At 40.9% G+C, this 12,878-nt stretch overlaps 1 protein-coding gene across 1 annotated transcript; it reads left to right on the forward strand.

The window, feature by feature from the left end:
* Positions 1-11,328: 11,328 nt before the first annotated feature.
* LOC130950084 (uncharacterized) lies at positions 11,329-12,183 on the forward strand. Its single transcript, XM_057878639.1, has one exon. It carries the CDS (start codon positions 11,329-11,331, stop codon positions 12,181-12,183), a length of 855 nt encoding a protein of 284 aa, XP_057734622.1.
* The last annotated feature ends 695 nt before the right edge of the window (positions 12,184-12,878 follow it).

Here is a 12,878-nt window from a genome sequence, read left to right on the forward strand (position 1 = left end):
TCCGGGCCCACTTGGTGTGTGCTTGGGCTGAGCAATGAAGTAATTTCGTGTAGAGACTTTTTCTGGAGTTAAACGCCAGCTTTCATGCCAGTTTGGGCGTTTAACTCCAAGTTTTATGCCAGTTCCGGCGTTTAACGCTGGAATTTCTGATGCTGATTTGCTACGCCGGTTTGGGCCATCAATCTTGGGCAAAGTATGGACTATCATATATTGCTGGAAAGCCCAGGATGTCTACTTTCCAATGCCGTTGAGAGCGCGCCAATTGGGCTTCTGTAGCTCCAGAAATCTACTTCGAGTGCAGGGAGGTCAGAATCCAACAGCATCTGCAGTCCTTTTCAGTCTCTAGATCAGATTTTTGCTCAGAACCTTCAATTTCAGCCAGAAAATACCTGAAATCACAGAAACACACAAACTCATAGTAAAGTCCAGAAAAGTGAATTTTAACTAAAACTTAAAAATATACTAAAACTAACTAAATCATACTAAAACATACTAAAAACAATGCCAAAAAGCGTACAAATTATCCCTCATCACAACACACCAACTTAAATTGTTGCTTGTCCCCAAGCAACTGAAAATCAAAATAGGATAAAAAGAAGAGAATATACTATAGACTCCAAAAGATCAAAGAAACATAGCTCCAATTAGATGAGCGGGACTAGTAGCTTTTTGCCTCCGAACAGTTTTGGCATCTCACTCTATCCTTTGAAGTTCAGAATGATTGGCATCTATGAGAACTCAGAACTCAGATAGTGTTATTGATTCTCCTAGTTAAGTATGATGATTCTTGAACATAGCTAGTGTATGAGTCTTGGCTGTGGCCCAAAGCACTCTGTCTTCCAGTATTACCACCGGATACATACATGCCACAGACACATAATTGGGTGAACCTTTTTAGATTGTGACTCAGCTTTGCTAAAGTCCCCAATTAGAGGTGTCCAGGGTTCTTAAGCACACTCTTTTTGCCTTGGTTCACAACTTTATTTCTTTTCTTTTTTTTTCTTTTTTTTCTTTTCTCTCTCTTTTTTTTTCGAAAAAAAATTTTTTTTCACTGCTTTTTCTTGCTTCAAGAATCATTTTTATGATTTTTCAGATCCTCAATAACAGTTCTCTTTCTCCTCATTCTTTCAAGAGCCAACAATTTTAACATTCTTAAAACAACAAATTCAAAAGACATATGCACTGTTCAAGCATTCATTCAGAAAACAAAAAGTATTGTCACCACATCAAGCTAATTCAACTAGTTTCAGAGATTAATTTCGAAATCCTGTACTTCTTGTTCTTTTGTGATTAAAGCATTTTTCATTTAAGAGAGGTGATGGATTCATAGGACATTCATAGCTTTAAGGCATAAACTTTAAATTTTATTAATTGTGAATTAAGACAAAGACTTAGAAAACAAAAATAGGCTCCTAATAATAGAGGATTTCACAGAGTTAGGACTCAACAACCTTGATTTTGAGAAGTGGATGCTCCCTCAGCTTGAGAGGAGAGCTTTTGGCGTTTCATCTCTTGGAGTTCACGCCCCCTGCTTCTCTTGTTCCTTCAGCAATTTGCAGAGCATGCAGTTCTGATTCTGCTGTTCTTCCTTCAGTTGCTCCATAGTTTCTTGCAACTTGGTAATAGATGCTTCTAGGCTGGCCCAGTAGCCAATTTCAGGAAATTCAGGGAGGAACTCCTGCGCCCTCCTTTTGATAGAGTTTTTTTGCACTTGTCCTTCCATTGACTTCTTGGTGATTGGATGTTCATGGGTTGAATTCATCTACTCCATCTTCACCCCAGCCTCTTTACAGAGCAAGGAGATTAAGCTTGGGTAGGCCAGTTTGGCTTCAGTGGAAAATTTTTATTTGCAATTGTGTAGATCTCACAAGCAATCACATGATGAACCTCCACTTCTTTTCAAGCTAATGCAATGAATCATCACTGCTCTCTTGATGTAACCTCAGAACGGTTGCTAGTAGGCAATATGGAATGCCCAATGAAGTCTAGCCAACCTCTTGCGATTGGTTTGAGGTCTCCCCTCTTGAGTTGGTTTGGGACACACCCTTAGAATTGGTTATCCACTTAGTTCCAGGGAGGCATATGTCCTCTAGAACTTGATCCAACCCTTTATCTACTCTCACCATCCTCCTATTAAAGGAGTCAGGATCATCTTGCAGTTAAGGCAATTTGAAGATTTCTCTTATTTTGTCCAGATGAAAGTACATAACTTTCCCTCTGACCATTGTTCTGTAGGTATGTAAGCGGTTTCCAGTCATTCTCTGCTTATCTGTCAGCCACAGATTTGAGTAGAATTCCTGAACCATGTTCCTTCCAACCTTTGTCTCAGGATTGGTTAGAACTTCCCATCCTCTGTTTCGAATTTGCTCTTGGATCCCCGATATTCATCTTCTTTCAGATCAAATTTCACTTCCGGGATCACTGACCTCAGACCCATTATTTGTGATAATGGTCTTCATGTTCTTTTGTTAAGAACTTCTCTTGATTCCAAAGATTCTTTGGATTATTCTTCTCTTTCTGCCTCTTAAATTGGTTTGTTTTCCCTTAGGGGCCATGAATTGATGAATCTTGGCTTAGTGATCACGGAAAGCACACCAAACTTAGAGTTTTGCTTGTCCTCAAGCAAAAGAAAAGAAAGAAGAGAGAGAGAGAGGGAGAGGAAGAGGAAATTCGAATGGTGTGGCAAAGGGGGTTCCAAACGTGAATTTATGAGGGTGGGGAGAGAGATTTCGAAAAAAATAAAAATTAGAAAGGAATTTGAGAAGATATGGAAAGAAATTGAGAAAAGGGTGAGTTTTTGAAGAGGATTTGGGATTAATTTGAAATAGATTTGAAGAATGATTTTGATTTGTGAAGATTTGAAAGTGAATGATGAAAGGTTGAACGTGAATTTATGAGGGTGGGGAGAAAGATTTCGAAAAAAAATAAAAATTAGAAAGGAGATTTGAGAAGATATGGAAAGAAATTGAGAAAAGGGTGAGTTTTGAAGAGGATTTGGGATTAATTTGAATAGATTGAAGAATGATTTGATTTGTGAAGATTTGAAAGTGAATGATGAAAGGTTGAAGTGCATGTAAAGAGTAATGGTTAAAAAGAGGAAAGTTTGAAAAAAAATTTGAGTTGAAAACAAAAATGTGGTCCCCCCCACCTTTCTGGCGTTAAACGCCCAGAATGGCACCCATTCTGGCGTTTAACGCCCAATTGCTACCCCTTTTGGGCGTTGCCCAGCCAGGGTGCCCTGGCTGGCGTTAACGCCAGAAATCCTTTGTCACTGGGCGTTTTTTCAGAACGCCCAGGATGCTGCACACCTGGCGTTAAACGCCCAGAATGGTGCCCATTCTGGCGTTTAACGCCCAAAATGGCACCATTCCTGGCGTTAAACGCCCAGAATGGTACCCATTTGGCGTTTAACGCCCAAAATGCCCTTACTGGCGTTTTGTTTTCGCCAGTAAGCTCATTTTCTCTGTTTTTTGAGCTGAATCCTTCTGTAACTCTGTGAATTCCTTCATTTTTGATACTTGCCTCTGTAAGAACTAATCATACACCCTCCTAATGACTGGGTTGCCTCCCAGCAAGCGCTTCTTACTGTCTTTAGCTGGACTTCTGCAAGAATAACTCAAGTCTCAGTTTTGAGCATTCCTGCTCAAAATTTCCTTCAAGTGCTTGATTCTTGTCCATTAACAATGAACTTCTTGTCAGAATCAATATCCTGAAGCTCAACATATCCATATGGTGACACTCGTGTAATCACATACGGACCCCTCCACCGGGATTTGAGTTTTCCTGGAAACAATTTGAGCCGGAGTTGAAGAGCAGAACTTTTTGTCCTGGCTCAAAGACTCTGGTTGACAATCTCTTGTCATGCCACTTCTTTGCCTTTTCCTTATAAATTTTCGCATTTTCAAAGGCATTGAGTCTGAACTCCTCTAGCTCATTAGCTGGAGCAGTCTTTTCTCACCAGCTAACTGAGCATCCATGTTTAGGAATCTGGTTGCCCAATAGGCTTTATGTTCCAGTTCCACAGGCAAATGACAGGCCTTCTCATACACCAGTTGGTATGGAGAGGTGCCTATAGGAGTCTTGAATGCTGTTCTGTATGCCCATAGAGCATCATCCAAGCTTTTTGCCCAATCCTTTCTTCGGGCTATCACAGTCCGTTCTAGGATTCTTTTTAGTTCTCTGTTAGAGACTTCTGCTTGCCCATTTGTCTGTGGATGATAGAGTTGCCACTTTATGGCTGATTCCATATCTAACCATAGCAGTATAGCTGTTTGTTGCAGAAATGAGAGCCCCCATCACTGATTAGTACTCTGGGAACACCAAATCTATGAAGATGTTTTTCTGGAGGAATTTCAGTACGGTCTGGTATCATTGGTGGGTGTAGCAATGGCTTTCTACCCACTTAGATACATAGTCCACTGCCACCAGAATGTAAGTGTTTGAGTATGATGGTGGGAATGGCCCCATGAAGTCAATTCCCCATACATCAAACAATTCTATCTTAATATCCCTTGTTGAGGCAGGTTACCAGCTCTGGCAACTGTCACAGTTACGCACAAACTCTCGGGAATCTTTATAGAGAGTAGGCCAGTAGAACCACACTGGAGGACTTTAGTGGCTGTTCGCTCACTTCCAAAATGTCCTCCATATTTGTGATCCATGGCAGTGCCATAGGATCCTTTGTGCTTCTTCTCTGGGTACACACCTGCGGATCACTCCGTCAGCACATCTCTTAAAGAGATATGGTTCATCCCAGAGGTAGTACTTGGCATCTGAAATTAATTTTCTTTCTTTGCACATTGCTGTACTCCTTGGGTATGAACCTCACAGCTTTATAGTTTGCCATATCTGCAAACCATGGAGCTTCCTGAATGGCAAAGATTGCTCATCTGGGAAAGTCTCAGAGATCTCAGTAGAAGGGAGGGACGTCCCAGCTACTGGTTCTATTCGGGACAGATGATCAGCTACTTGGTTCTCTGTCCTTTTCTGTCTCTTATTTCTATATCAAAACTCTTGCAGAAGCAACACACCCATCTGATAAGCCTGGGTTTTGAATCCTGCTTTGTGAGTAAGTATTTAAGAGCAGCATGGTCAGTGTACCAACCACCTTGGATCCTACTAGATAAATCTAAACTTGTCAATGGCATAAACCACTGCAAGTAATTCTTTTTCTGTGGTTGTGTAGTACTTCTGTGCATCATTTAGAACACGGCTAGCATAGTGAAGACATGCAGAAGTTTGTTATGCCTCTGTCCCAACACTGCACCAATGGCATGATCACGGCGTCACACATTAATTCAAATGGCAATGTCCAATCTGGTGCAGAGATAACTGGTGCTGTGACCAGCTTAGCTTTCAGGGTCTCAAATGCCTGCAGACACTCATTATCAAAGATAAATGGAGTGTCAGCAGCTAGCAGATTACTTAGAGGTTTGGTAATTTTTGAAAAAATCCTTTATAAACCTTCTGTAGAATCCTGCATGCCCAAGAAAGCTTCTGATTGCCTTAACGTTGGTGGTGGTAATTTTTCAATTACCTCTACCTTTGCCTTATCCACCTCTATTCCCCTGCTTGAAATTTTGTGCCCAAGGACAATTCCTTCAGTCACCATAAAGTGACATTTCTCCCAGTTTAAAATCAGGTTAGTCTCTTGGCATCTTTTCAGGACAAGTGATAGGTGGTTAAGACAGGAGCTGAATGAGTCTCCATATATTGAAAAGTCATCCATGAAGACTTCCAGAAATTTCTCTACCATGTCTGAGAAGATAGAGAGCATGCACCTCTGAAAAGTTACAGGTGCATTGCAACAGACCAAAAGGCATTCTCCTATAGGCAAACACGCCAGAAGGGCAGGTAAATGCTGTTTTCTCTTGGTCCTGAGGATCTACTGCAATTTGATTGTAGCCTGAATAGCCATCCAAAAAGCAATAATAATCATGACCAGCTAGTCTTTCTAGCATTTGGTCTATGAATGGTAAAGGAAAATGATCCTTTCTGGTGGCCGTATTGAGCCTTCTGTAGTCAATACACATGCGCCACCCGTGACTGTTCTTGTAGGAACCAGTTCATTTTTCATTATGAACCACTGTCATGCCTCCCTTTTTGGGGACACTTGGACAGGGCTCACCCAGGGGCTATTAGAAATAGGATAAATAATCCCAGCCTCTAGTAATTTAGTGACCTCTTTCTGCACCACCTCCTTCATGGCTGGATTTAGCCTCCTCTGTGGTTGACCCTGGTTTGGCATTATCCTCCAACAGGATTTTGTGCATGCATCTGGATGGGCTAATGCCCTTAAGATCACTTATGGACCACCCAAGAGCTGTCTTGTGTGTCCTTAGCACTTGAATCAGTGCTTCCTCTTCCTGTGATTCAAAGCAGAGCTTATGATCACTGGAAAAGTGTCACCTTCTCCTAGAAGCTATTTCAGAGATGGTGGTAGAGGTTTGAGTTCAGGTTTGGGAGGTTTATCCTCCTCCTGAGGAATTTTCGAAAATTCCTTTACTTCCTCTAGTTCTCTGATCAGGTTGAGCATCTTTGAAGATGTCCTCAAGCTCTGATTCTAGGCTTTCAGTCATATTGATCTCTTCTACCAGAAGAGTCAATAATGTCAGTGCCCATGCAGTCATCTGGTGTGTCTGGATGCTGCATTGCTTTCACAGCATTCAACTTGAACTCATCCTCATGACTCTTAGGGTTACTTCCCCTTTTGTACATCAATGAGAGTTCGTCCAGTTGCTAGGAATGGTCTTCCTAGAATGAGAGTTGCACTTTTATGCTCCTCCATTTCCAGCACCACAAGTCAGTTGGAAAGGCAAAAGGCCCAACCTTGACAATCATGTCCTCTTATGCCTGATGGGTGTTTAATGGAGCCATCAGCAAGTTGGAGGCATACCCTGGTTGGTTTGACTTCTCCAGCCAACCCAAGCTTTCTGATAGTGATGCAGGTATTAGATTGATGCTTGCTCCAAGATCACATAGGGCTGTCTGGTGCAAGCGCCTTCTAATGTGTATGGTATTATAAAGCTTCCAGGATCTTGAAGCTTTTCTGGTAAGCTTTTTAGAATGACTGCACTGCATTCTTCAGTGAGAAACCTTTTTTCAGTTTCTCTCCAATCCTTCTTATGACTTAAGATCTCTTTCAGAACTTAGCATAAGAAGGTATCTGCTCAAGTGCCTCTGCAAACGGAATCTTTATTTCAAGTCCTTAGATAGTCTGCAAAGCGGGCAAATTGCTTATCCTGTTCCGCTTTGCGGAGTTTCTGAGGATAAGGCATCTTGGCTTGATATTCTTCAACCTTAGATGCTGCAGGTTTATCCCTTACAGAATGGTTGAAGAAGCCTTTTTAGAGGGATTACTGTCAGCACTCAGGTGTCTGATCCTCCCTTGGCGTATGAACGCCAGAATGGGTGAAGTTTGGGCGTTAAACGCCAACTTCTCTCCCTTTTCTGGCGTTTGAACGCCAGAAATGGCAAGGAATGGGCGTTTGACGCCAATTTTCCTTCCCTTTTCTGGCATTTGAACGCCAATATTCCTCCCTGGGCTCTTACTGTCCTCAGAGGAATTTTGAACAGTGGTTTGGTTGTCCTCTGTCAATTGTTCTTTGTTTGGCTTTTTGCTCCCTTGAGCAGGTATTCAGTGTTCTCCCACTCCTCAGTTGAACTGCTTGACATGCCTGTTATCTGTTTAGATATTTGTTGTTTGCTTGTTTCAACTGCAGTTCTATGCTTTTGTTAGCAACCCTAGTATCATGGAGCATTTCTTTAAATTCTGCTAACTGTCTGTCATCATGAGCAATGTTGATTAAGCTCATTCATCTGTTCTTGAGGATTAGGATCAGTGACTACTGTCATAACTTCCTCTTTGGGGAGAACTCATTGCTAGAGTACAAATATTGGTTTCTAGCAACAGTGTCTATAAGCTCTTAAGCTTCTTCAATTGTCTTCCTCATGTGTATGGATCCACCAGCTGAGTGGTCTAAAGACATCTGAGCTTTTTCTGTGAGCCCATAGTAGAAGATGTCTAACTGTACCCACTCTGAAAACATTTCAGAGGGGCATTTTCTAAGCATACCTCTATACCTCTCCCAGGCATCATAAAGGGATTCATTGTCCTCTTGTTTAAAGCCTGGATGTCCAGCCTTAGCTGTGTCATCCTCTTTGGAGGGTAAAAATGATTCAGGAATTTGTCTGACAACTGTTTCCATGTCTTTATGCTTGTTGTAGGTTGGTATCAACCACCTTTTAGCTTGATCTTTCACAGCAAATGGAAACAGTAATAGTCTGTAGACATCCTGATCTATCTCTTTATCATGTACTGTGTCAGCAATTTGTAAGAACTGTGTCAGAAACTCAGTAGGTTCTTCCTGTGGAAGAACCGGAATACTGGCAATTTTGCTGCACTATGTATGAGTTGAGGGTTTAGCTCAAAGCTGCTTGCTTTGATGGGAGGTGTGCCATATGCAGCTGTAATGGGGTTAGCGTATGACCCCAGAGTCCTTTTGGACTGATTAATTCCACTTAAGTCCATGATGGACAAAAGGGAAATGATAATAATTGCAAAGAGATAAATTTTTTTTTTTTGAATTAAACGAAATAATAAATAAAACAAAAGGAAATTAAAATAACAATTCGAAAATCAAAAAGAAAATAAAATTGAAAATTAAAAAGAAAATAAGATCAAAGCAAATTGAGAACTGAATCAATTAGTAATTAAAAAGATTTTGAAGACAACAATTAAAAAGATATGATTGAAAAGTTTTTATGAAAAAGATTTGATTTTTGAAAATAGGAAAGAGAAAAACAACCAAAAGACACCAAACTTAAAATTTTAGAAAATCAAACACTAATTTTTTCGAAAATTTTAAAGGAAAACACAAAGAGGACACCAAACTTAGAATTTTTTTGAATCAAAAAGGGACTAAGAACATGCAAAAACGAAAATCAAGAGAAAAATAAAAGCATGCAAAAGCACACCAAACTTAATATATGAAAATAGACTCAACTAAAAGACTCTAAACCAACAAAAATAAAACAGTCCTAATCTAAGCAACAAGATAAGCCGTCAGTTGTCCAAACTCGAACAATCCCCGGCAACGGCGCCAAAAACTTGGTGCACGAAATTGCAATAACACTTTTGCAATCCCGCACAACTAACCAGCAAGTGCACTGGGTCGTCCAAGTAATACCTTGCGTGAGCAAGGGTCGATCCCACGGAGATTGTCGGCTTGAAGCAAGCTATGGTTACCTTGTAAATCTTAGTCAGGATATCAGAAATTATCAGGATTGATTGTAAAAAGCAAAAGAACATGAAAAAGGTACTTGTTTTGCAGTAATGGAGAATAGGCTGAGGCTTTGGAGATGCCCATCTTCCGAATCTCTGCTTCCTACTGTCATCTTCATCAAGCACGCATCTCCTTCCATGGCAAGCTGTATGTAGGGTTTCACCGTTGTCAGTGGCTACCTCCCATCCTCTCAGTGAAAATACGTCCCTGATGCTCTGTCACAGCATAGGCTAATCATCTGTCGGTTCTCAATCAGGCGGAATAGAATCTAGTGATTCTTTTGCGTCTGTCACTAACGCCCCGCCTTCAGGAGTTTGAAGCACGTCACAGTCATTCAATCATTGAGTCCTACTCAGAATACCACAGACAAGGTTTAGACCTCCGGACTCTCTTGAATGCCGCCATCAGTTCTAGCTTATGCCACGAAGATTCCGATTAAAGAATCCAAGAGATATCTACTTAATCTAAGTAGAACAGAGGTGGTTGTCAGGCACATGTTCATAGTTGAGAATGATGATGAGTGTCACGGATCATCACATTCATCCGGATTAAGAGCAAGTATCTTAGAATGGAAGCACGCATGATTGAATAGAAACAGTAGTAGTTGCATTAATCCATCAAGACACAGCAGAGCTCCTCACCCCCAAACCATGGGGTTTAGAGACTCATGCCGTGGAAGGTACACAAGAAACGTGTAAAAATGTCATGGGTCATAAGGTGCGGATACAATGTCAACAGATCCTATAAATAGAAAACTAGTATCCTAAGGTTTACAGAAATGAGTAATGACAGAAAAATCCACTTCCGGGCCCACTTGGTGTGTGCTTGGGCTGAGCAATGAAGTAATTTCGTGTAGAGACCTTTTCTGGAGTTAAACGCCAGCTTTCATGCCAGTTGGGCGTTTAACTCCAAGTTTTATGCCAGTTCCGGCGTTAACGCTGGAATTTCTGATGCTGATTTGCTACGCCGGTTTGGGCCATCAAATCTTGGGCAAAGTATGAACTATCATATATTGCTGGAAAGCCCAGGATGTCTACTTTCCAATGCCGTTGAGAGCGCGCCAATTGGGCTTCTGTAGCTCCAGAAAATCCACTTCGAGTGCAGGGAGGTCAGAATCCAACAGCATCTGCAGTCCTTTTCAGTCTCTGGATCAGATTTTTGCTCAGAACCTTCAATTTCAGCCAGAAAATACCTGAAATCACAGAAAAACACACAAACTCATAGTAAAGTCCAGAAAAGTGAATTTTAACTAAAAACTAATAAAAATATACTAAAAACTAACTAAATCATACTAAAAACATACTAAAAACAATGCCAAAAAGCGTACAAATTATCCGCTCATCAACCGTCACCACTGGTGGTCACCGCCGCTCATCACCATAATTCCCTCTTTTTTCTGGTTTGTAGAAGTTACCGTTCCTTTTCTTCATTCAGTTCACTCACTTCACTGTCTCCTTCTCCTTCTCTTCCCTCATAAACCTCTCTTCCTCCAATTTCTTTTCTTTCAGCTTAGTTCATCATTTCAACTTCTAGATCAGCCCATAATTCTGATGCCCCTGCCTCTACCCCTGTCCCTGCCCCTGCCCCTGCCTCTGCCTCTGCTGGCCATGCTGCTGGAACTGCTGCTCGTCCTGTAGCTACTGTCCGTGCCACTAGGATTGATCCAGGGTGGAAATATGGTACTGCTGTAGAAGAGGAAAATACCAATAACACCATATGTAATTTTTTGTGGAAAAATTACGAGAGGAAGAATTACACGGGCAAATGAGCACTTAATGATTAAGTCTGGGAATGTTGCTGGATGTAAAATGGTCCCAAAGGATGTTATTGTTGAATTATGGGAGTTCTACAACCAGAAAAAAAATCGAGGAAGACAAAGTTCTACGCCGGCAAGCACTGAGGAACATAGTGTCAATGCTAGGGAGCTTGATTTAGATAGTTTGGGTTTTGGATTGTCAGAGAAAGATGCTCAAGGAATTGATGAAATTCCAAATCCAACTCCAATGGCAGTAGCTAGAGGGGGGCAAGTTCTATGAGAGGTCCAATGGACTTGTTTATGAAAAGACCCGAAACTGCCATTGCAAGAAACAAAAAGGAGAAATTGAGGCAACAGAATATCAAGGAAGCATGTAATAAGGAAGCGGTTCGTAGAGTTCATCGATACATAGCCCGATGGTTCTACCAAGTTGGGATTCCATTGAATCCAGTGAGGTTGAAGAGTTTTCAAGAAATGTTGTGGGCTGTTGGAAGCTTTGGTCCTAATTTACCTGCTCTCACTTATCATGCTCTAAGGGTGCCACTCCTTAATGAGGAATTAGAATACACCAAAGACTTGTTGAAGGGTCATAAGGAACAATGGGAAAAGTATGGTTGCTCTATTATGTCAGATACTTGGACGGATAAGAGACAACGGAGCATTATCAATTTTCTTGTAAACTCTCCTACTGGGACAATGTTTTTGAAGTCTATTGATGCCTCTGATTATGTGAAGACGGGTGAAAAAAATTTTGAGCTTCTTGATGGTATTGTTGAGAAAATTGGGGAGCAAAATGTTGTTCAAGTTATAACTGACAACGGGAGCAACTATGTTCTAGCCGGTAAGTTGCTGATGGAGAAAATACCGAATTTATTTTGGATCCCGTGTGCTGCCCATTGTTTGGATTTGATGCTTGAAGACATTGGGAAGTTACCGTTAATCCAAAAAACCATAAAAAGTGCCATTTCTTTGGTTAGCTTCACTTATAGCCACTCTAGCACTTTATCCATGTTGAGACAATTCACAAATGGCAAGGAATTGGTGAGGCATGAAGTCACCCGATTTGCCACTTCATTTCTCTCTTTGGAAAGGCTTTATGATGAGAAAGAAAATCTAAGAAGAATGTTCACTTCGGATGAGTAGGTAAGGAATAAGTTGTCAAGGGAGGCAAAGAGGAGGGAGACAACAAAGATTGTTATTAGGCCCTCTTTTTGGAATCATGTCAAGTACACCCTTAAGATCATGGGGCCTCTTGTTCGGGTGCTTCAACTTGTTGATGGGGAGAAGAAGCCGCCAATGGGTTATATATATGAAGCAATGGAGAAGGCAAAGGAATGCATCATGAAAACATTTTCTAATGATGTGAGCAAATATTCTGAAGTTTTTAAAATCGTTGACAACAGATGGAATTGCCAACTTCATCGTCCGTTGCATGCAGCTGGTCATTTTCTGAATCCGGAGTTGTTTTATGATAATCCTCGCATTGAATTGGATTTAGAAGTTACAAAGGGATGATTTGAGTGTATCACTAGATTGGTGCCAAGTATAGCTGTGCAAGAGAAGATATTGGAGGAGCAAACACTATATAAGGCCGGCTATGGACTTTTTGGATCATCCTTTGCAAAATCTCAGAGAAAAAAGATTTCACCCGGTAAGATTGTTATAAATTTTACAAAACTTTATAAATTTAGTTCGATTAAAGGCTTAGACAAATTTATTTTAATTTTATAGCATTTTGGTGGCGGACATATGGGCATGAAGCTCCAAACATGCGAGACCTTACTATCAAGATCTTGAGCTTGACTTGTAGTGCTTCTGGATGTGAGCGTAATTAGAGT

This window comes from Arachis stenosperma, chromosome 9, assembly GCF_014773155.1.
Source record: "Arachis stenosperma cultivar V10309 chromosome 9, arast.V10309.gnm1.PFL2, whole genome shotgun sequence".
In the NCBI taxonomy this organism is placed as follows: Eukaryota; Viridiplantae; Streptophyta; class Magnoliopsida; order Fabales; family Fabaceae; genus Arachis; species Arachis stenosperma.

What these genes read in the sequence shown, in the direction of transcription:
- LOC130950084 (XM_057878639.1), top strand. Translation starts at nt 11,329, where the DNA reads ATGGACTTGTTTATGAAAAGACCCGAAACTGCCATTGCAAGAAACAAA.